The following is a 24,193-nucleotide window of genomic DNA, read 5'->3' on the forward strand; positions in this document are numbered from 1 at the left end:
ATATTTCTTTTAAAATTTAATCTTTAAAAATCAATTACATTATGTTTATAGATTATGAGAGCTACATGATCCAATTTTACACTGTATAATGCTCTCTCAAAACACAACGTAAGACATCTTGTAAAATGCTCTTTGGGAACAATTTAAACACACCATTATCTTGCTATTCACTACGTATTTCAAAGTTTAAATAAAGTAGATGCTTGACATGAAATTACTTTAAAACATATATATATTTATTTGGCTGCACTGGGTCTTAGTTGCAACACGAGGGATCTTTATTGCGGCATGCGGGCTGTTAGTTGTGGCATGCGGGATCTTTTAGTTGCGGCATGTAGGATCTAATTCCCTGACCAGGGATCGAACCCGGGCCCCCTGCATTAGGAGCACGGAGTCTTAACCACTGGACCACCAGGGAAGTCCCGAAAGTACTTTTGTAAAATGAATGCATCTACTTTTCTATTAATAAAAAAAAGATGGGTGGTTTTATTTTGAAACTTTTAAACTATTTGCAGATAAAGTTTTTCTTTTACCAGTTAGTTTGCAGAAGTAGAGATAGTTTCAACATAAGGTCACAGAGGAGGAAGCCAACCAATGGAAAGCTCACTAAATGATTAGTCAGTGTTTCATACTTTCCTTGTCATCAGCTATCCTTCCCCACTCTGTCACTTTAAGGAGTCAATGGGAAATTGCAGGATTCAGTCTCAATAACTACTGGGAGGCTGGAAGCTTTGTGTGAAGCACTTCAGCCGCCCTTGTTTGAAGACTGCCCAGTCATTTATTTACTGTCTGACCTTGGGCAGATTACTTAAATTCTCTGGACCTATTTCCCCATAGGGATAATAAAAGTACTTATCTCACAGGGGTTTTGTGAAAACTTACAAAGAGGTTATAAACAATGCCTGGTGTATAGTAAGCACTCAGTAGATAATGATAATAACAATAATGATGGATAATACTTTATAGTAATTACTTTATGCCAGGCACTGTAACAAGAACTCTCTCTATATTACCTATTAGCTATTTTTTTTAAGGGAATTCCTTTATTTTTATTATTTATTTATTTAGTTTTGGCTGTGTTGGGTCTTCGTTTCTGTGCAAGGGCTTTCTCTAGTCGCGGCAAGCAGGGCCCACTCTTCATCACAGTGCACAGGCCTCTCACTACCGCACCGCTCTTATTGCGGAGTACAGGCTCCAGATGCGCAGGCTCAGTAGTTGTGGCTCACGGGCCTAGTTGCTCCGCGGCATGTGGGATCTTCCCAGACCAGGGCTTGAACCCGTGTCCCCTGCATTGGCAGGCAGATTCTCAACCACTGCGCCACCAGGGAAGCCCACCTATTAGCTATTATTAGTACTGTATAACTGCTTCCTATTTCAGGATTTAGCTTAGTAAGCTATGTTTCTGCTTTAGAAGCCGACATGAGAGGTGGAAACAATTTATCCTCCTTAACCTTAGTTGCATACTTTCCAAGCAAAGTCAGAGACTATTTCCCTGTTGGCATGGAAGGGTTTAGAAGGATATACACAGTATCATCTCCATTTAACAGCACGATCTAAGGCCTGTGCTGGACAGTCAGGCCTTTTATGCAGAAATTAGGAGTCGGCAGATATTGCTGCTCAACTGGCACTCATTTGAAAGAATCCTGAATCATGCTGAATCACAGCATTTTAGCTGGTCCTTTGAGGACACTGAATACTTCTTTTGGCCCGTGTCATCCTGCAAGATCTTCAAGGGCATGGTCTGTGTCTTGACTCACCTTTGTAACCCCTGCAATGCTGCGCACAATACCCTGGGTTAGACTGAACCTTGGAGGGCAGGAGGGGATAAAATACATCTCCAGGGGAGGGAAACATAATAGGAGCCTCTTCCTTCAAATACACTTGGCAGCTTATCTTTTGAGTGGGGTGGCCTTTTCCCTTTATTTTCAAACATCGCTAGTGAAACAGGTGTACCGAGGCACATATCCACGCAACACGAGTCACTGTAGTTCAGCTCCATCCCAGACCTTCTCTGGGTCAGTCAGAATGCCTCATGACCAGACTGGCTCTATTAATAATAGTCATTACGGAAAGCTGGACGCCAGGTCGAGAGTAGTCATTGCGGAAAGCTGGACGCCAGGTAGAGAAGAGCCATTAGCTGTTCCTCCCAGAGCCAAACAGCAAAGACCGCATTATGTTTCCATTCCTCTACTTAAGTCTTTTAAACCTATAGAAGAACATTATGTCTAATATCTTTATTTCACACCCACCTTATTTTATTTTATTTATTTTTATTTTTATTTTTTTGCGGTATGCAGGCCTCTCACTGCTGTGGCCTCTCCCATTGCGGAGCACAGGCTCTGGACGCACAGGCTCAGCAGCCATGGCTCACGGGCCCAGCCGTTCCGCGGCATGTGGGATCTTCCTGGACTGGGGCACGAACCCGTGTCCCCTGCATCGGCAGGTGGACTCTCAACCACTGCGCCACCAGGGAAGCCCCACCCACCGTTTTTTTAAAGTGTTTTTTTAAATATTAGGAACATTCAGTCCCTGCGTCTATAATGAATAGCAGATATTTTATGTAGCACTGTGGTTGGAATGGTAAACAAAAATCAAGTCAGAAAATATTAATTTATGGTTCCTACGACAATTTTAATTCATCCTCCTGGTGTGGCGTGGAGGCACCCAGGCTGGACTTCCTACGTAGACTCTTGTGTTGCACTGACTCACTGTTAGGGCTTAGGAAATCACTAGTTGTGTCTGCAATTACCACACTACGCCTTACCTCAAGATATTATAAAGATTCAGCAGTTAGGGAGGGGAAGTCCATGAAGCTGTATAAGCTTCTTGGTAATAAAACTATGTAAGCACAAAATACCATTTTATTATTGGTCACTCTCGTGTTGTAACTTAATGCATAAAGTGCCAGGCAACTCAGTCTTATTGGAAATGGGGACTTTTCATACTTAATTTTAAAATATTTTTACTTTAAATTGCCTTGATTAACAAGTTAAAAAAAAAATCATTGGCCCTTAAAATAGTCCATCCACTCTGATAATTGCTACTCTCTCTTGAGCACTACGTTGAACACAATCTGCTAAATGCTTTACAATAATTAGGTGATTTGAATCAGGTTTAACCCTGACTCTCAGCATCTGAGCCCTTAACCACTCTGCTATACTACCTCCTCACAACATGATTTAAGAAGCCATACAGCCTTGCGACTAGGATTCAAATGAGGTGAAACCGGGGGCAAATGAATAGCTCAAGTCTACACAGCCACCTGCGGAACTAACGCTACAAACAAGGTCTGATCACCCCAGTTTTAACATCTTAATGACAAAAGATAGGAGCGCTTACTTTCCAAGTGTAAGTCATTAAAAGAATGAAAAATACACTCCTGGCATGCATCAGCCAACATGGGCCGCAGACTAACCTCAAGAGCACGCCAAGTTTAGTATGAGACTGAAGTGATTTTAGGGCCTTTTAGGGCTTAAGAGACTGGGGACTCTTACTTTTTTTAAATTTTATGTTTTTAATAAAGGCCATTCCCAAATGGGACACAAAATTCTGTAACTTCTGAGTTTACCACTGAACAGTTTGACTTTATTCCTCCATGACAGAATATGCTATATATACAATGTCTTTTGGAGAAAATCTAAAGGCTTTTCGGGACCGTGACAGCCCAGGCCGGGTGGCCCTCCTGTCGCAGGGAACGTCACTCATCACATGCTCCTCCGGTGACAAGGGTGTTGGGACCGAGGTCGCGGGCCGTCCTTCCACCCCCGCCCGCTCCCCAGTGAGGGACTTTTATTTGAAAGGGGGTGTTATCAGTCCTGCAAGTGGGAGCTGCGAGGCCTCCGGGGCTCTGCCTGGGCCGCAGAAAAACCCAAACGAATCTCAGGCCCACGCAGCCACGGCCACCCGCGTGACTGGGCAGTCCGACTTCCCCAAACCGAGAGGCCCCGGAAGTGGGGCCGGGCTCCTGCAGGGTCCGCGGGCACACGCTTTCCGGAGCCCGCCACCAGGAGAAGTCCTCCCGGCCCCACGCGCACCACAGCCGCCTCCCTGAGACCCCATCTCGGCGCCCCTCGGCGCTGCTGCCAGAACGGTCGCTGAGCCAGGATGCCGACATCCCCGATCCAGAGAAGCCGGCTCTCGGGGCGGGAAGGCCTCACGCGGGGCACGGCGGGAAGGGCCGCGCGCTCAGGGGAAGAGCCCCGCCCGACGCGGCGCGTCGGGCGGGGCGGGCCTCCCCACAGGCGGCCCTAATTGGACGGCCGAGCCCCGCGCGCTGATTGGCTGCGTGGGCGAGGCGGAGGAGAGCCGTGCGCAACGGCGTGTGTGGGGCCGTGTGCAGACCCGCGTGTGGCGCAGGCGAGGACCCTGAAAATAAACAGCCGCTGCCTCGCGAGCCGCCTTCTCGGCCTGCGTCCGAGTCTCCGCCGCTGCGGGCCCCTCCGACGCCGAAGGTGAGGCCGCGAGCATGCCGGGGGCCGCGGTGCGGGGGCCGCGGGCGAAGGGTCGGGAGCAGGGAGGCGGCGATGGCGGCCGCACTCCGGCCTGCGCCGCTGCTGCGTCAGGCGGGAAACGGGCCGCCACCGCCCGGCCCCGGACTGCGCCCCGCGGCCGGCCGCCCTCCCGCCCTGCCTGCCGCCCGGGACGCGGGGCCGCCGCAATCGGGCCGCCGGGCGCAGGCCACAGCTTCGCCGCGGACGAGGCCGCGCGTCCTTGGGGCCGAGGCGGGGGCTCCGGGGTCGCGGAACGTAGGGCGGGGGTGGATTTGGCGGGAACGTGCGAGGAGGGGGCCGTGTGTGGGGGAGGGCCCTGGAGCAGCGGGGGGCACGGGGGCTGGGCCTGGCGCGGGCCATGTGCCAGGGGCTGTGTGGGCTTAGCTGGGGCCTTGGAGAAGTCCTCTGTTTAGGGTGGGGGGACACCCCGCCGGAAGGCCCGTGTGGCTTCGGGACTCGCTCTGCCTACTTCCCGATAGCTTCTCGCTTCTTGAATTTTTATCGTCATTGACATGCTAAGTTACTTGTTTTACGGTGCAGTTCGGGAAGGGGCAGATAAGGCCCAATTTTCTTGAGTCAACACTAATTTAAGTTACGGAGGCTTTTGAAAAACCCCGTTATCAGAAAAAAGCATGAATTTGTCAAACTTCCAAAATCATGGCAGCAGTAGTAACCTTTGCATCATCTCTTGGACAGGTGAAACGAATACAGTTTAATCTAAAAACGAGGCGAGAAAATTAATTAGCCAACCTCCATTTGGATTTTCCAAACGTGAAAACCTATTTTAGAATGGCATAATGGCCCACATTTGGGTTTGGGTGTTGATTTTATTATGGGTAAAGCTTGTGCTTGTTGCCACATGTTAACCACATGGCCGCAGCCACAGGGCACTTCCAAAGGAAATGACTACATCTGGTTTTAGGGGTCTTAGGAAAAGAAAACATTGCTCAGTTTTCATCTGTGACTTCAGATAGTGTGTTTCAGGCATTATTCAGAAGGATCCACAGAAAGGGTAGGGTAAAGAAGCCAAGAGTCGGGATTAGTTTTTTTTTCTTTTCAGGAGGATTAATTTACGTTCTCATCTTGTACCCCCAAATGACAAGCTTTTAAAAACAGGTTTTTCCCTTTTTCCTATTGTTTGACGCAGTTTGGGGAGAGAAACATACCAGTTAATTTCTGCATCAGTGAATTAACCTTAATTTAAATTAAGAACTTTGTTATTCGTTTGATCAAGCCCTATAAGTTGAGTGTAAGGTTTTGAGGTTCTAAAGAGATGGATGAAAAGAAGTTCCTACCTCTTAGGCTTTTTTTTTCCCCTCTGCAAAGCAGTTATTTTCAAATGCTTCTTAAAAATTACTGTGATGGAGGCTTAATCAAACACCTACAAAGTGCCTCGTACATAGTTTCACGCTGTTTTTAGTTTGTTGAGCCTGATTCTTGTCTACAAGGAGCTCTCTGTACTGGAATATAAAAGGAATAATTTATTAGGTTCCCAAGGGCTGAATTAAGGACTTAAAATTTTTCCAAATCGCACCTCTTGGCAACAGTATTTGAAAAAAGCTAACAGTATATATTTATGTACTTATCTAATATGTCACAGATAAATTGGGTACGTTTTTCTCAGCAACCAAAGGTCCACATTCCTTTTCATATTGATAAGCTAGGTATTTCATACGTGCAGTCTCTTTAAAATATTTTGAGCCAAATCAGTGGAAAACTTAAGGGGCATTTATTACACTTGTATTTGAACATCTGGAACAGGCCGAATGCTATCTTTCTTAAGGTATTGTAAGTGAGTTTTGTAATACAGTTTTGTGATTGGATTCTTTTCACCTTTCTTAAAATCTAATTGAAGTCTGTGGTACCTAAATGGAGGCTTAAGATGGGTACTTAAAGGCAGTAGAACCACAGTTTGACTAATTGGAATGATTGGTCTGTTGTCTGAACGCTTGACCACAAGAGAGATTTTGCTTTTTTTTTTTTTTCTTCCCCTTGCAGGAGTGAGAGTTTCTTTTAAGAATTGCTGGCTTCTTTCCTCTTCCTAGCCTTCTGACAGTAAGTGGAGAGCAGAAGACTGGTGCCAAGGCATCCTGGCCTGCTCTGTGGAGAACACTCTTTCTGTACTGTCTCATTTAATAGAACTCTTATTCTGGCAGTGTCAGATGCTGCTGCAGTAAGGGCATGCTGTTGAGAGATTCACAGTAAAGTGTACACCATTTTCATGTTGTAAAAAACTGCTGGAATAATAAAATGGAGCTTGTGGCTACCAGCATTCACGTTGTGAGTGGATGGGCTGTGTTAATCAGGACAGAGTGCAGTATGGTGGTCACCTGGAGTTGCTCCATAATTGCACATGAGGGTGTTAACTAGTGAAGTCAGGTTGCCAGTCTTTGGTCTGTGTTGACACTCCTAAGTTCTGCCTCAGGAAAAAGGTTAAAATCTAAAGTGGCTTTAAATTCATTCATGGGTGTGGATTTTTAGAAACGTATCGATTCTAGTTTTATTTTGACTTCTCTAAATTGGTGTGCTTTTCTGATAGCATTTTCATGTACAGTATCACTTAAACCTAACAAAGGCTCTGCAGAGGACTTGGAGCCAACTGTTGAAATCCTGACTCTAGAACTTTCTGAATCGCTTCTCGGCCTTTTGGCTAAGATCATGTGTAGAACTTTCTGTAGGGCTAGCCAAAAAGTTCTAGAAATAAGATGTTATGGGAAAACCCAAGCGAACTTTGTGGCCAACCCAGTAGTTGTATAGCTTTGGGAAGTCATTTGGTCTCAGATCCTCAGTTTCTTTATTGTAAACTGGGGACAAGAATACATGACTAGCAAGGTTGTAGGGATTACAGATGATGTGTTTATCAATCCTTGACTTACAGTAGGTATTCAGCTACTGATTAAAACCCTTCAGAGCAGGCAGAAATGGGTGTGAGTAGCATTGCTCCTAGGACTGTACTCTGTTCTACAGTATTCTGGCCAGAACGCAGGTAGTGCACAGTATAACTTGCTTCCTTCCATTCTATCTGTAGTTTATCTTTACTTCAACAGTTGGAAGTGTTTCAGTACCATGTTGGAACTCTGAACCAACTTATTAGGGTGTAAAAATGGGTGAGTGCATTCAAGGGGCAGAAGCTCCACTGTGGTCTCAGTGCAGTTTAGGTCAACGTGGATGAGTCGGGTAACCCTGAGTTTGGGGAAGGTGACTGGAGACACAGCAAATGTGAGTCGATGTGGCTGTGTTAGGAAAACAATCCAACCCGATCCTTATCAACTGCTTTATGTCACGCTCCCCACTCCCGCCTTGCCTGTTGCTACTTATTTTAAATGTATTTATAGAGTCATGGTCTCTTAGTCGTCGGAACGCATTGTTAGTCTTGACCGTATGCTGTTAAGATTTAAGTAGTTTACTGGCTTTGTTCTTAGTGTCAAAAATATGGCGGAATTACATTCACGAAGACATTTGTATTACCATTTGCGTTTTGGTACCAATTCCAGGATTTAAGCCTTAAAGCCTAGACGAGTGCAGTATCTGTAAAAGAGGCCTCATAGCTTGGCCTACACGGCCTCACAGTGCGTCTTTGCAAACCGTATCTTGACTGCCTTACTCCTCCTGCTGCCTGGCATGCCTTGTGCTCCTACCACATCTCTACATGTGATTTATGTCAGTGAAAATTCAATACACAGCAATCGAAATGGAAACAGATCCTGATTTCTGTTGTTGAAAATGTGAAGTCATTAGGAATTCACCCTTTTTCTTGTCTTACCTCTAATCCATTCCCCTCAGGAAGTAGATTTTATGAGATGGGAAGCTTGAGTATAAGCAGAGTTGGGCCCACTTCAAGCCTGCTGTGTAGGTTGGTTTTGTTTGTTTGTTTGTTTTGGCTGTGTCATGCGGCTTGCAGGATGGATGCCCAGAATCCTAACCACTAGGCAACCAGGGAATTCCCTGAACTGAGTGCTCATCTATCTGTCTACAATCCAACTTAACTGGAAGAAGAGTGGAAAGGCAGGAATAAATGTGAGCAGTGTACATATATCCATACGTTTTTTAAAATTGAGCACCTGTTAAGCACAAGGCACCTGGTAGTAATCTCGTTACAGATCAGTTTTATCTTCCTCAAGACAGGAGAGGGGTCAGGTGTCTTGAGGTAACGCAGCAAGTGGTTAAGTTCGGTTAAGTGGTTAGCCCTATAGTCCCCAAGTCTTTTTATACTCTGTGAGGATACATGGGTGTAGATACAGAAATGATTTTTAGCAGCAAAAGGAAGAAAAATATGCTCTCCTACTGCCTGGCAACAGTGAAAATACGGTATTTGTTTTTTAAATTCGTATATATGTTTTGTAGCATTCCATAAAATGTTGCTGAGACTCTGGATGGCAGATTAGGGGTCCTGGCTCAGTTGCTGATTTTAGTGACCAGGAGTAAAAATTTCTCAGTTACATGTGGGGATTTTACTAGACAATCTGAAATACATACTGAATTTAGAGTGATGGTACTCAATCCTTATTGAGTATGTAGTTGAAAATACATCGTTAACTTCTTTTTTTTTTTTTTTTTTTTTTTGGGCGGTGCTACACGGCTTGTGAGATCTTAGTTCGAACCCGGGCCCCGGCAGTGAAAGCGCTGAGTCCTAACCACTGGACCGCCAGGGAATTCTCAGCATCACTACTTTAAATTAATGGTGCAGCACCTCTTGTGATAGCAAGAATTCAGGTGTTTTATTGTCAGTACTTTCTGGATTGGATCGGGTCTGTACCACAAGCACAATTGGTTTCATTCAGCAAATGACTATTGGTGCCCCCCCCCCCAAAAAAAAACCAACAACAACAACCCAGCGGTTAAATATACTGTTATACTGCTACTAAAAGGATAATTGTATGGGATATTATGATTCAAAGGTGAATTACTTGGTGTCTGCTCTGAAGGAATATGATAAAAAGCAAAATGGTAGTGCAGAGTGCCCTGGGTCTTACTAGGGATTAAGGATAGCTCCAGTCTGGGTGGTGTGGTCGGGTTCTTTTATAGAGTTGGCCCTGGAAGGCTGCAAAAGGTTGTGACAAGCGGGAGAGGCGGGGGCAGGGCAGGGCAGTGCTGCACACCGCAGCCAAGAGCAGTGGGAGTCAGGGAGCCATGATAGATTTGCAGCTTTGTCTTACCGCCTCTAGTTTTCCTAAGGAATAATAGCATGCCATTCTCTAAAGACCTTAGAACTAAGGACATTTGTATGTAAGATGAGTACCAGGATCAGTAGCGTGCCTTAAAAACATAGTGGGAATCAGTTGGGTTAATGTTACTAAAGAGCTCTCTGTCATAAAGGAGTAAATGTAGACCAGCTGATTGAGGTCGGCTTGGCCAAAGAGAGAAACAGTTCATGGAAAATCCACACTTAGCTTATCAGTTCTTGAGTAGCTAAATTTTTTAAACTAATATTTGTAGGCTAAAAGTAAACATAAAATTTTAACTGCTGTCTTTATTCAATACACTGACAAACATCTGATGATTCATTGTAACGTACTTCCTTTGTACTTTACCATTATGAAACAAGAGGTCCTTTTAAAGCAGCAGTCTAAAAGGGAGGTTGCCCAGAGCTATCATTTCTTTATCTTTGACAATGCATATTGAATATTGGGTTGTCATTTTTCTAAAAGATAAGTATCTTATTGAAATAAAAAAATTATAAAATACTCAGAACTTGTCAAATTGCCTGGATTACCTTGTGAAAGGAAGTGATCGTTTGTGCAAAGAACTCCTTGGGACCAAGAATTAATGTGCTCAAATTGGTCCCGAGTAAACAGAAGATGCAAAATGAAAATGGGGTTGAGGGGAGGATGACATACCGTAAGCTGCATTTTTCTGTGATCATTTTATGTGCCATTCGTTTTTTAATCATGAGTATTCTCTCTGGTGGAAACCAGCCCTCCACATAACTTAGAATGCCAGCACCCGTATAAGAAGGCAAATGTAATTTTGCAAGAATACGTTTTTAATCTTCGCTGACTGGTTTCATCTGACTAGAAATGTGCATTATGCATTCAGGCACTTTCCCCTGCCCCCTTTTGATAATAAGTTTATATGGCAAGTGGCAAGAGTTGGTAGAAAGATTCCTCTGAAGATTTATCCTGGTTCTGATTGCAGAGAGTTGGGATAGGTAATGAGTTCTTTTCAATATTTGATGATGGAGACTTGAAACTTGAGCATAATTTTTAGTCACTAGATTTCTCTACAATGTGTTTTAAAAACTTTGTTTACCATTGTTTGACACTGGAATTCAGGGTAAAACTGTTTAGCTATGGAAGTGTGGAAATGTAAAGGTTACATTGTTTTTAACTAGTTTGTTTTTTAAAGGCCACTTTACTGGGACTTTGTCCTGCAACATTCCATTCTGTTCTATTCCATTCCATTCTATTCTATTCTAGAAATAGCCCGTGCTTATTTTTAGGTTGTTACATAAGAAGTATAAAATGCATTTGCTTTAGTTGGAGTTTTGCTTTTATTTTGAAACAATACCCAATAAAGGAGTCTACTATGAAATTCCAAGTAACCTTGTTTTAAATGTAAAATTACAGAAAAATTTGGAAATGGAAGAATAGAAGAGGGAAAAAATGGTCCCAGTGCTACTGGCATTTTACTTTGGTGTTCCTCTTTGTCTTTTTCCTAATATTTTTAACATACCCTGCCATGTAGAGACAAAATTGCCTGCATTTCTTCTAACGTGTCTGCTCTAAATACTGAATCACCACGTAGTGCTGCAGTTTAATTAGGCACTGTGTTAGGTGCTAAGGGCGCAAAGGAGAATGTTTCTTCATCCACTCCCAGAATCCATACTACAGCTCCACTGGGTTATTCCAATTTTATAACCAGTAAATGACTTCCAGTTGCCCACAGTAAAGTTTACTGGCTTGTAACCATGAAAATGTCCATTAAGTTGGACCTGGAATGAGGTATTACTAATTATTTCTAATAATGGATATTCATGGATACTAACCCTGTAAGTCCCGTCATCTCATTAATAATTGGATTAACATGTATGCATAATCTTAATGATTGTAAAGATCCCAAGTTTTATGAAAATATGTTTTCAATGTGTTTTTCACTTTTAATATATTTCATAATAGATATATAATGCTTACATATATAGTTATGTGATTGTTTTTCTAACCAATATATTGGTTAGAAAAAATATATTTTTTTTCTTCAGAATAATTATCCAGAAATACACTAAACGGGGAATAAAAGCTAAAAGTAATTTCAAGTGGTTTAATGTTGTCATTTTTAATGTTTTGAAGATCTGGCTGCAGCCATGAGCAGTAATGAATGCTTCAAGTGTGGACGATCTGGCCACTGGGCCCGGGAATGCCCCACTGGTGGGGGCCGTGGTCGTGGAATGAGAAGCCGTGGCAGAGGTGGTTTTACCTCGGATAGAGGTATTTTTGTCGAATAAAAAATTTCGAAGTACTTCAGTATTCGTAAGTATCAAGACTGGTCTAATTAGCCAAATTCTTTTTGTTTCTGCCCAAAACAGGTTTCCAGTTTGTTTCCTCATCGCTTCCAGACATCTGTTACCGCTGTGGTGAGTCTGGTCACCTTGCCAAGGATTGTGATCTGCAGGAGGATGGTAAGCATTTAACACTTCCTCTCCGTGCGAGCACGCTCTACTGCGTTGGAAAACATTTTCCACCTCTGAGGGTGTGTGCTGTGTGGTTTGACATGTAGCGGCGTCTGTAAGGTTTTATAGTCTTGGTCTGCTTCTTTTCCTTATTGTTGAAGCCTGCTATAACTGCGGCCGGGGAGGTCACATTGCCAAGGACTGCAAGGAGCCCAAGCGGGAGCGAGAGCAGTGCTGCTACAACTGCGGCAAACCCGGCCACCTGGCCCGCGACTGTGACCACGCAGACGAGCAGAAGTGCTATTCTTGCGGAGAGTTCGGACACATTCAGAAAGACTGCACCAAAGTGAAGTGCTATAGGTGAGTTGCTGGCGTGCTGCTGGCGGAGAGCTCATTGCAGGGGCTCCTGGAGAGTGAGTTGGCTGTAAATGGGAGGGCCTTGGCTGTAGTACATTCCCTGAGGTGGCTGCGACCGTAGGAGAGGTTTCTGGCCTGCGTAGCCCAACTGTCTGCCTTGGGCAGTGTCCTACCATGATGCCTGGTGGGTTATAGCAGCTTGGCGGCACGCAGCACAACTTTGGAATTTTTAATGGTCTCAAAATAAGAATGTTGGGACTTCCCTGATGGTCCAGTGGTCAGGACTCCGTGCGTGCCTCCACTTCAGGGGGCATGGGTCTGGTCCCTGGTCAGGGAACTAAGATTCCACCTACTGTGCAGGGTGGGCCTCCCCCCACCAAAAAAAAATGTTCTGTTATAATAATTTGGGGTTTTCAGACACTTTGTAGAAAACCGTGTAATTCATACACACAAATCTTTTGTCATGAAACCAGAAGACTCTGCCTGTCTGTGACATATAATAATATGTACACGTGAAAGTGTAAAATTTTATATAAGTTTTGATATGTATATAACTGAAATCTTAGGGGTTAATTTGTGTGAAAGTATAAAACATTGGCCAGTGTTTTGGTTGTGGTGTTGGTTGGACTCTTACGGCAAAGGTTTTGATTTTATGCCTTAGGCTGCACAATTGGGTAGCTTTGCTATCAAATTCCTCCTTTTTGGTCTTAGTTTAGGGGATAATAAGACTTACTGTCCTGAAAACAAAACTGTACTGGTTTATTGTTGCTTTTTGTTCTGCAGTAACTATTGCTTTAGTCCAGTTGGGCATTTTCTGAGCGCTATTATGAAGTTGTTCTACTTTCCTTTCTTTAGGTGTGGCGAGACTGGTCATGTAGCCATCAACTGCAGCAAGACGAGTGAAGTCAACTGTTACCGCTGTGGCGAGTCAGGGCACCTTGCACGGGAGTGCACGATCGAGGCCACGGCTTAATTACTGTCCTCTGTCGCCCCTCCTTTTCTGATTGAATCCTCTTCACTGGCCAAAGGTTGGCAGATAGAGGCTACTCCCAGGCCAGTGAGCTTTACTTGCCGTGTAAAAGGAGGAAAGGGGTGGAAAAAAACCGACTTCCTGCATTTAACTACAAAAAAAAGTTTATGTTTAGTTTGGTAGAGGTGTTACGTATAATGCTTTGTTAAAGAACCCCCTTTCCGCGCCACTGGTGAATAGGGATTGATGAATGGGAAGAGTTGAGTCAGACCAGTAAGCCCATTCTGGGTTTCTCGAATATGTTCCCATGTAGGAGGTAAAAACCAATCCTGGAAGTGTCCATGAGCTCTTCCATAAATAACTTTAATTTTAGCATAATGACGGCCTTGGATTGTCTGACCTCAGTAGCTGTTAAATAACATCAAGTAACATCTGTATCAGGCCCTACATAGGACATACAGTTGACTGGGAGTAAACAAAATAAAAACCAAACATGCGTGTTAACGGCTGTGCGAGAAAACTTGGGATAAAAGCCTGAACAGGAACAACTTCCCCGCAGTGTTGATGCTGGGTAAACAGATGGCGATGGCAAAGGTGTAGAACACATTTTTTCAAAGACTAAATCTAAAACCCAGAGTAAACATCTATGCTCAGAGCTAGCATAATTTGGAGCTATTCAGGAATTGCAGAGAAATGCATTTTCACAGAAATCAAGATGTTATTTTTGTATACTATATCACTTAGACAACTGTGTTTCATTTGCTGTAATCAGTTTTTAAAAGTCAGATGGAAAAAGCAACTGAAGTCCTAGAAAATAGAAATGTTATTTTAAACTATCCAATAAAGCTGGAGGAGGAAGGGGAGTTTGACTAAAGTTCTTTCTGTTTGTTTCAGATTTTCATTAATGTATATAGTGCAAAATGCCATATTAAACAGGGGAATGTGGAGGACTGAAAGCTCACAGTTTGGACTTTTCTTTTTGTACTAAGTCATGTCTTCAGTAATGAAAAATAGCTGTTACAAGGAAGCACAGGCTTCAGATGCTTTGGGGTCAGTTGTTTCGCAGGGATATAGAAAATTTAATTCGTTCTAATCCATTCATTATAATGATGGCCTTTAGCTCTGTGTTCATTCTGAACAGTTCTAATACCATTGCTGTTTTAGCATTTCATATTTTCCCTGGGCTTTACGGGGATCTGAAATGTTGGATTCCTTCTTTTTTTCCTAGGGTCTGAGCTAGAGTTGAGATGGACCTTCGAAGTTACCTGGTTTAATAAACTCACTTTATAGGTGAGTTACTAGAAGCTTAACTTGCTTGAAGGGTGCCTAGAGCCGGGAACTTGAAGTAAGCTTCCTACCCTATGCCCTCTATACTTTTTTGTCATCCCCCCACCCCACCCCAAACTACATACAGTTAGTGGCACATGCTTCCCCAGGTTAGTTCATTTGTTCCTCCTTCACACCGCCATGTGATTCACCTTGGATGTATCGTGCATTTTTCACCCTCCATGTAAAGTCTGGTCAGTTTGTGTTGGTGTATCACTGCAGTGTTAAGATTTGGTGTTTCAGCTGTGCTGTGCTAATTCCAGCTTGGTCAAATTAATAGTCCAGAGTAGGCAAGAAAATGAAATCACGACATGGGTTCATTTCCTTTTGAGTACAGGCTTAACTTTCTGTTTGAATTTTTTTTAGTTTCTAGCACAAGCATGAGACAGCGTAAGGGAAGCCCTGTTTTCAAAGACATCACTGTTACATGTAATTAAATTCAGGGTTGGGGGCCAGTGCACATGAGGTTATTTTCCCCCAGTGTTTCCAACCTCAAGTGGGAAACATAAAACAGCAAACGAGCTATTTAAAACTGCTTTGTTCCAACGTAGCACGCTACGTTTGTAGTACCTAGCAGTTGCCTTTTGTTCGAGACCCTTTGATGCACATAATTAAGGACCTATTTGAAACAGACCACAAAGTGTGTTTTCATAAGGTAGCATTTCTTTGCATTGACCTTGATGACTGAACAAGTCCAGTGAGAAAATGTGTTTTACAGGGATATTGAGCTAATTGCTAGGAGCCAATGAGCACTTTGTGTAGGCTTTTAAGTGCTGTCAGACTTGGTTTTAAGGCTACTTTGTGCTTTTTTTAATGCTTCTTTAGGTATCTTTTTAACTCTATTTATTTTTTGGCTGCATTGGGTCTTGGTTGCTGCGTGCGGGCTTTTCTCTAGTTCTGGCGAGAGCGGGGTCTGCTGTTCGTTGTGGTGCGTGTGGTTCTCATTGCAGTGGCTTCTCTTGTTGAGCACGGGTTCTAGGCCTGTGGGCTTCAGTAGTTGCAGCAGACAGGTTCAGTCATTGGGGCACGCAGGCCCTAGAGTGCACAGGCTTCAGTAGTTGTGGCAAGCGGGCTTAGTTGCTCCGCGGCATGTGGGATCTTACCGGACCAGGGCTCGAACCCGTGTCCCCTGCATTGGCAGGCAGATTCTTAACCACTGTGCCACCAGGGAAGTCCTTAAGCCTACTTTTTAAAAACAGTTTTCAGATAGTAACATTGCCTTGATACATGAATGGTTTTGTCAAAAGTGAGGCTTGTTTGGAGGTAGCATCTTTCACCTGTTAGCGTTTGCCTCCCTTTTGCGTAGTTGTAGAATAGCTATTTCTCCTCAACTTCTTGAAGCTTCTTGATCAGGGACTTCAGTGAGTGGACCAGGAGGAGCTCTTGCCTACAAGCCTGTTTTGAAGGGTTTTGTAAGTAGTATTTAGAATAACCAGTACAGTGAACACTTACGTGTCCCCACCCCTAGATTTAACAGCGAACAGTTATCCAGAGGTGTTTGTGAGTAAGTTGTAGGTGTGACTGTTTTGGCATGCATCTTGTGGGAACTAGGATGTCCTCTCTCAGCATCACGATACCACTGTCATGCTTAAGAAATTTGACATTATTTCCCTAGTACCATCTGATCCCTAATACAGCTGTTGAGATAGCCCCAGTTGTATCAAAAAAGCCTTGCATAGCCAGTTTTCCCAAACCAGGATCCAGTCAGGGTTTGTAAGTTGCATTTGGTTGGTATGTTTCCTCAGTCTCTCCTAACAGTTACCAACTTTTCCCGCCTCATAAGCTTGATTTTTTTTTTTTTTTGAAACTGGCACGATTTTCTTGAGTGTCCTATGTTTACTAATTGATTTTCTTTGGTGTCATTTCACTGGTTTATATCCCCTTTATTTCCTGGTCTACAGGCTTGATGATTAGGGTCAGCTTGAACTTGTGTTGGCGAGAATGTCTTCAAAGTGTGTAATGTTGTATTACATCAGTTTTACTCTTGATACAGAACTTGATCATTTAAGGCAGCTTCTTTTTTTTTGCTTTGTAGTGGTGTGCATTTCTCTTTAATAGGAATATCTTGGTCTTCATTATCCATTCACTTGATGATTTTAGCATTTATTGTCCCCCATGCAGATATTGATTTGAGTTCATAAACTTGTTACGCAGTTGGGAGAAATGGAGAATTCGCTCCCTGGTTCAGCAAAACCAGGTGGTACTGAGTGATACAGTGCCCTTCATGGTTTTGAGGTTCCCGGTAAATACTGAATATTACCCATTAAGGAAAAGTTGATTTTCTTAATAGAAATAGTCAAATTTCTGTTGAGGTTGTAGGGAAAAGAGTGCCTTGAAGGATTTTGTCTGGGAAGATTGTGGCTGTTGAGCTTCAGTTATTTTGATTATTTTATATGTTAAATTATTCATGGAATAGTCTGTCCTTAGCATGTAGCAGTTCCAGGGTCAGGAGGTCAGGTTCCTGGCTTCTAATCATGGCAGTGAGACATTGTGCCCCGGGAGATCAAGTCCACCTAGCTGCAGGTGGCTAGCTCATTTAATTCTCTATTCCATCTAATTTAGATACACATAGCAAAGAAAGCCACACTGTTAATAGTTTTTAGCTGTGACGAACCACAGAGCCTGCATCTTACTGCTTATCTAGCAAAACAAGTTTTAGAAATGCTAATTTTACTGGTCGGTGCATTCTTGCTTTGACACTTTGAAAGCAACTGAGAAGGGCTTCCCTGGTGGCGCAGTGGTTGAGAGTTTGCCTGCCGATGCAGGGGACACGGGTTCGTGACCCGGTCCGGGAAGATCCCACATGCCGCGGAGCGGCTAGGCCCGTGAGCCATGGCCACTGAGCCTGCGCGTCCGGAGCCTGTGCTCCACAACGGAAGAGGCCACAACAGTGAGAGGCCCGCATACCACAAAAAAAAAAAGCAACTGAGAAGATTCTTCCCTTTCCCTGCCATAGATAAGTCAGGAATTCCAGTCCTCCCCGCAGAACCTGTATGCTGTGTTGCAGTGAAAGGCCACAGTGATGGAATGAAGTTAGTGACTTGGTAACATCCGAGGCCCCTGTGCATAGTGTTTTGTGTTTTCAGGAGTCCAGTGCAGAACAAAAAACTGCACGTTTACCTTTGATTAGTAGCACAGGGCTTTGGGGTGGTTTACTCTTCCAGAAAACATTCAGAATATGCTGTCTGTTACAAGTACATTTGTAACCTTGTCTACTCTAAGTGTTGGAAGCAAAATCTTGAGAATTTTGGGCTGTCAAAGAAGTTTTCAGCACATATTTGTCTTTTATCATCTGTCTCTTATTCCCTGTTTTGGGATGTGTTTGCCTTAATATGAATTAGTACTGGTTGCAACAGTCTTAAGTTAAACTTCATAATTTTAAAAAAATTTTTGTTTATCTTTCTATTTACTTATTTATGGTTGCATTGGGTTTTCTTTGCTGCACGTGGGCTTTCTCTAGCTGTGGTGAGCGGGGGCTACTCTTCGTTGCAGTGTGCGGGCTTCTCATTGCAGTGGCTTCTCTTGTGGAGCACGGGCTCTACGCGCGCGGGCTTCAGTAGTTGTGGCTCGCGGGCTCTAGAGCACAGGCTCAGTAGTTGTAGCCTACAGGCTTAGTTGCTCCGCGGCATGTGGGATCTTCACATACCAGGGCTTGAACCCATGTCTCCTTCATTAGCAGGAGAATTCTTAATCACTGCACCACCAGGAAAGTCCCTTAACTCCATAATTTTAAAACTGGAAGAAAGTGTTGAGTTCTCCAAAAGATTCTGACTACATTGTTTTTGTACTGGACTCTGATATGTAATAAGCATTAGGCATTCCATTTGCTGTATGTGACCTGAAGTATTACCGGCTGCATCTCTGACCTTTAAGTGCGTGCCATGCAGAGCATGTAACTGCTAAAGCCGTTTAAAAGCGTCAGTCCTAGCAGCAGTTTTATGGAGTAGGTGTTAAGGAACTTCTTTACTAGAATTATGAGATGTTGGCACTTGGCTTGAATTTCTCAGAGTGGGTCCTGAGCAGTATTTTATAAGCTTCCCGGTGATTATAGGGTGCCGCTGGATTGACAGCTACCGGGATAAGGAAGCAACGTCATGGCCTCAGTGTCATGGTTGGAATTTGAGAACAGCTCAGTCCAGAGCTGATGCTGTAAATTACAGTGGTTTATGTACATGTAATTATCCTTTCTGCTTGCCATAGAACTGAAAGAGCATTCATTAAACATAACTGCTTCCCATCTATCCATTTCCACCTCCACTACAAACCTTGGCAAGGAGTTTAACTACTTGTAATCTCTTAGTAAAGGTTTTGGTAGCAAGTTGTGGTGTCAAACCTGTCTCCTGAGCTAGCTGATACGTATGTGATGGCAAGGATGGTCATAGCAGTGTCTTCAAAATCATAAACGTCTTTTTCACACTTCCATTTCTACTCTTACACTTGAAAAAATTCCTAAGTGGGCCTGAGGCGACCACCAGGCAGCTGCACTGAGTAGTGTGCGTGCGCTTCCGTCCGTCCGGGCTCCCCGTTTTCATCATTGCATTTTCCATGGAAGACACTTCTCAACATGATGTGAACCATGGCCTGGAACCTGACTACTCTTGTCTTCCCCAGAGGACGTGACTACGTCACCAAGCTTGGGCAAAGATAATTTGGTGGCAGAGGTAATGAATTCAGTGACTTCTCAGTAGGACTTCCCCCAGTTCACTGAGATGGACTTCTTTCATAAGCACGGCTACCTGCGCTTGTAGTCGTCCTCCCTCGAGCCTTTTCCTTCCCACGGTAGCCATCCACTTCCATCAGGTTCAGTTTACATGTTACTAGTTGCAGTTAGCTTGCCCTCTTGTGCCCCCTGTCGTGGTAGTCATTGGAGCGAGGTTATTGCATTCAGGGCCTCCACTTAAGGTGGATGCATGTGGGGAGGAGTGGGGAGCAGTTCCCCAAAAGGAGAAGGGGGAACTCGTGTCATTCGACCTACATTTATACTTCCTGGTCAGGCCACAGAGATTCATGCATTAGGCACATTTTCTCAGTACTTGGTGCTTAGGTGATGTTCCTACCATTTATGAGGCTGCCTTATTTGATCATTGGAGCTTTGGGGAGCCTTCGAACCAAGAACTGATTAGACCTGGATGAATGTTTCAAGGTCAGGAGAAGATTTCTGGCTGATGTAGAGGGATGGGCATTTCTTTCATTGCCTCCAGGTGGTATTTTTAATTTGGGAAAGTGAAACTGTGCAAATGATATGGTCTGTTTACCACAGATGAGGTGACACTCATCTCCAAGCTGAGACCATTTGCTTATCCACTAATGTTTTGGGTGAAATATTCTACAACGTGAACCTGAGCAGATAAGACAGAGGTCAGAGTTTTCAGTCACAGACCCCAGGAGTTATGTGTGACTTCTTTTTTTTTTTTGCGGTACGCGGGCCTCTCACTGTTGTGGCCTCTCCCGTTGTGGAGCACAGGCTCTGGACATGCAGGCTCAGCGGCCATGGCTCACAGGCCTAGCCACTCCACGGCATGTGGGATCTTCCCGGACCGGGGCACGAACCCGTGTCCCCTGCATCGGCAGGCGGACTCTCAACCACTGCGCCACCAGGGAAGCCCTGTGTGACTTCTAAAAACCGGGGCTAAGTAATCTCTCACCTCCCCCAAGGGTTATTGGTGCCTCCGTACCCAGGCCTCCAAAACCCTTCTGGTTTTAGCAGCAGGGCCTTGCTCATGTTTGAAGCTACGTAGCATCGTGCAGGCAGCATGGGCTGTGGTGTTGGACCTCATTGAAATCTTGGCTCTAGGTCAGTTGTTCACTCGTATTTGAAACTGAGCCAGTAGCTCTAAGCTCATCTGTAAAGTGGAAAAAAAACCTATACTGAAGAATCACTATGATGGGTGACGTGAGGCGTTGTTGGTAAAGGGCCTAGCACTTGGTAGAATAATCAGTGGTACCTATTGTTTGTTTTCAAACTCTTCCTGCTGTGTCACCAGATTGCATGCCACTTGAGAGGAATACCTCTCAGTGTTGGGCAAGTCTGAAATGGGACTGGATGAGCCAGCTCTGGGACACCTAGTGTCCAACCGCTAACTCTGGAGGCTGGAAGGCAAAAGCTGATGTGGGTGAAGCTGGTGAGCTGGGAAGTGGAGGAGGTGGTGCTGCAGGGAACTGGAGAAGAGCCCTGTCCCGCCAGGGATGACAGCAGCTCCCTGGCTCTGCTCTGCTGCGGAGACACTCCAGGGCTGGGGTGTGCAGGGGGAGCCAGCTACTGTTCTAAAGTGTGTTTAATGCATTCTGGGCTAAACCTGAGCCACATTTTGAAAATCAGTTTTTCTTGGGCATTTAGATTTTGATTCCCAGTTCGTTCACAATTTAAACTTTGGTTAGAAACACGATTTGGCTTTGACAATTTGAAACAAACACTACAAATATAATGGATTAAAGTTTTGTTAATAACTAAAATTTTTCTTATAACTTTGGGATGCTCCAGTCATACCCCTTTCTAAGGATTTTACCATACTCCATTTTTATTCTTTTCTTGGATGTTAATACTCCTATGAGACCCAAAAGAATGCCATCTCATCATGAGCATGGGAGTTTCTGGTACTTTTGGCTGGTTAACTCTAGCTTGGGGCACAGAAGCGCAAAGTCGATTAAAACCTGAGATTCTAGAAGTGAGGTTGAATCCTCTTTCAGAACAGTTCCTCTTAATACATTAATACATGATGAATCTCTTTTAATTACTATCTTTCAGACATTTTAAATGTTGGAACCCTTTTTTCAAGGAACGAAGGATTCTTAAAATATGTTTTTATAGTAGGCCACAGGTGTTGAGCATGCTTTTTGTTCTTTGTATAGTTTATGAATTTTCTGGATTGTTTGATACGTTTCTATTCACTTATTCACAGGCAAAATAGGTACACACCTGTATAATCAGAAGTATCCATAACTTTTTTGGTAAACGTTTGCCTTTTCTTACCAAAATTACAAAGTGATGGCCTTTTATGAATTATTTTTTATTATTTTTTTCTCATATTGTCACATCCTTATTTTCCCCTAAGAACAGAATGTTCCAACGTCTATTCTGATTACAAGGAATCAACCACTGTATTACTTTCCCATCTACAAAGTCTTTTGCCATATAAGGTAACGTTCACAGGGTTTGGGGATCAGGACACGTACATGAAGGCGGAGGGTATGCTACTACCTCAGGCTGCACTCTGTTCCCTCAAGATTCACAGCCATCTCACATGCAAAATGCATTCACCTCATCCTAACATCACTGAGAGTGCCAGCCTACCACAGTCTTTAAGTCTCATCTAAATGTCATCAGCTCCACAGTCCCCAATCTCATTGTCTTAAGTCAGGTATGGGTGAGATCTGGGTATGATCCATCCCAGGGCAAAACTCCTGTCTGCGGTTTTGTAACTTGTTTTAAAGTTATCTGCTCCCCCAAATCAATGGGAGGCATAGGACACCACCTTTGACAGTGGGAGACAGTGGAAGGAAAAGGCATCACTGGTCTCAACCAGTTACAGAATCCAGCAGGGCAAACAGTATTAGGTTTTTTTGTTTTTTTTTTTGCGGTACGTGGGCCTCTCCACCGTTGTGGCCTCTCCCGCTGCGGAGCACAGGCTCCGGATGCGCAGGCCCTGCGGCCATGGCTCACGGGCCCAGCCGCTCTGCGGCATGTGGGATCTTCCCAGACCGGGGCACGAACCCATGTACCCTGCATCGGCAGGCGGACCCTCAACCACTGCGCCACCAGGGAAGGCCTTTTTTTTTTTTTTTTTTTTTTTTTGCGGTACGCGGGCCTCTCACTGTTGTGGGCTCTCCCGTTGCGGAGCGCAGGCTCAGTGGCCATGGCTCACGGGCCCAGCCACTCTGCGGCATGTGGGATCTTCCCGGACCGGGGCACAAACCCGTGTCCCCTGCATCAGCAGGTGGACTCTCAACCACTGCGCCACCAGGGAAGCCCAACAGTATTAGGTTTTAAGGCCTGAGCATTTCCTCTGCTTGAGCTGCCTCCCCCAGAGCCATCCATTCTTTCCCATGAAGGGTGGCACTGGTATACGGTTGCCTACTTTCATCAGTCTGTTTGCTGCCCCTACGATTTCGGGAGTTGAACAGCCTTTCGTTTTGTTTCCTCTCTGTCCCTCGAAGTCCAAGCTGGCAGCGGTTCTGCTGGTGTAAAATGTTCAGCCTAGGGGGTCTCCTGTGTATGTCATGGGAATTCACTCTGTTACACAAGAGGTTTCTCCACGGATCATTTCTGGATAATCCCTTCTCTCTTCCTGGCTTCTGCTGAAATGGTTGAAGAGACCCATGAGTCACACACCTAATCTCTTCCAAAAGCCATCTGTCCTTTTAATCCTTCTGAGACACTAGAAAAGGGCTGCCCACCCACACCCTTGGCGTTTCCTCCAGAGCACACGTCCCTTGATAGTGAATCTCCTAGTTTTAGCATCTTTTACAGTTTTACTGTGGATATATAGATAAAATATATAGACATATAGATGGTTGATACTAGGATATGAGTACAGAGACGCTTACTAACGCTGTTACAGCACACAAGGTCGCTAGGAAGCAGCATCAGCTGGGGCTGTTGGCCCGAACAGAAGGCAGCACAGCCTTGTTGTATGTGCCCTTTATTCAGCCATAAAATCTTCCATGTCAGACCTGTGCCTGAGGTGGGTGTGGAGGTGGACATAGAAAACAAAGAGAGGATTACAGTAAGGGCAGGCCTGTCGATCTTAAACATAGTGATTTAAAGGCTAAGAGAGCTTTTTTTTTTTTTTTTTTTTTTTTTTTGCAGTAAGAGGACATCTCACTGTTGGGGCCTCTCCCGTTGCGGAGCACAGGCTCCCGATGCGCAGGCTCAGCGGCCACAGCTCACGGGCCCAGCTGCTCCGCGGCATGTGGGATCTTCCCGGACCGGGGCACGAACCCGTGTCCCCTGCGTCGGCAGGCAGACTCTCAACCACTGCGCCACCAGGGAAGCCCCTAAGAGAGCTTTTACAAAGCCCTGCAAGCCCCTGAGCCTGGCCAGCTGACGGTACATGGGAGTTAGGTGACCCCACACACTAGATCTGACTGCAGTGCATGGGGCTTTTGTATTTGAAATAGTTGAGAACTTTACATAGATCTGTTTTGAGCAGTTTTTGTGTGTAGTGTCTCCTTTAAAACCACAGCTCCTTAAGGCAAATATCCCAGTTTCGTGGATGAGGTAAGATGAGAACAGGAAGGTAAATACTCAGGCCAATTTCACAGCAGAGTAAAAATTAAACAGAGAGGTTGAGTATGTCATCTGAGGCCACAGAGCTAAGAAGCGTTGGAATCAGGTTATGAATCCAGGCTGTCTGAACTGCCTTAAATGATAGGCAGGCATGAACAAGGGATTAGATGGCTGGATGGAGGAGAAGGGTTCTGCAGGCAACAGGGACAGTTGATGTG

At 44.5% G+C, this 24,193-nt stretch overlaps 1 protein-coding gene across 6 annotated transcripts; it reads left to right on the forward strand.

Annotated features, from left to right (window-relative positions):
- The first annotated feature begins 4,315 nt into the window (after nucleotides 1–4,315).
- On the forward strand, nucleotides 4,316–14,587 carry CNBP (CCHC-type zinc finger nucleic acid binding protein). Of its 6 annotated transcripts, none has more exons than XM_082848853.1 (5): nucleotides 4,316–4,451; nucleotides 11,777–11,893; nucleotides 12,013–12,103; nucleotides 12,250–12,456; nucleotides 13,309–14,587. In XM_082848853.1, exons 2-5 carry the CDS (start codon nucleotides 11,791–11,793, stop codon nucleotides 13,424–13,426), a joined length of 519 nt encoding a protein of 172 aa, XP_082704979.1. In that variant the 5' UTR covers nucleotides 4,316–4,451; nucleotides 11,777–11,790; the 3' UTR covers nucleotides 13,427–14,587. The 6 variants fall into 6 exon arrangements, with proteins under 6 accessions (XP_082704979.1, XP_082704980.1, XP_082704976.1 ...); XM_082848854.1 differs by having other exon boundaries at nucleotides 12,253–12,456; nucleotides 13,309–14,586; XM_082848850.1 differs by having other exon boundaries at nucleotides 11,777–11,914; nucleotides 13,309–14,585.
- Nucleotides 14,588–24,193: the final 9,606 nt, after the last annotated feature.

This window comes from Leucopleurus acutus (genome assembly GCF_964270905.1).
Source record: "Leucopleurus acutus genome assembly, chromosome: 10".
Classification (NCBI taxonomy): domain Eukaryota; kingdom Metazoa; phylum Chordata; class Mammalia; order Artiodactyla; family Delphinidae; genus Leucopleurus; species Leucopleurus acutus.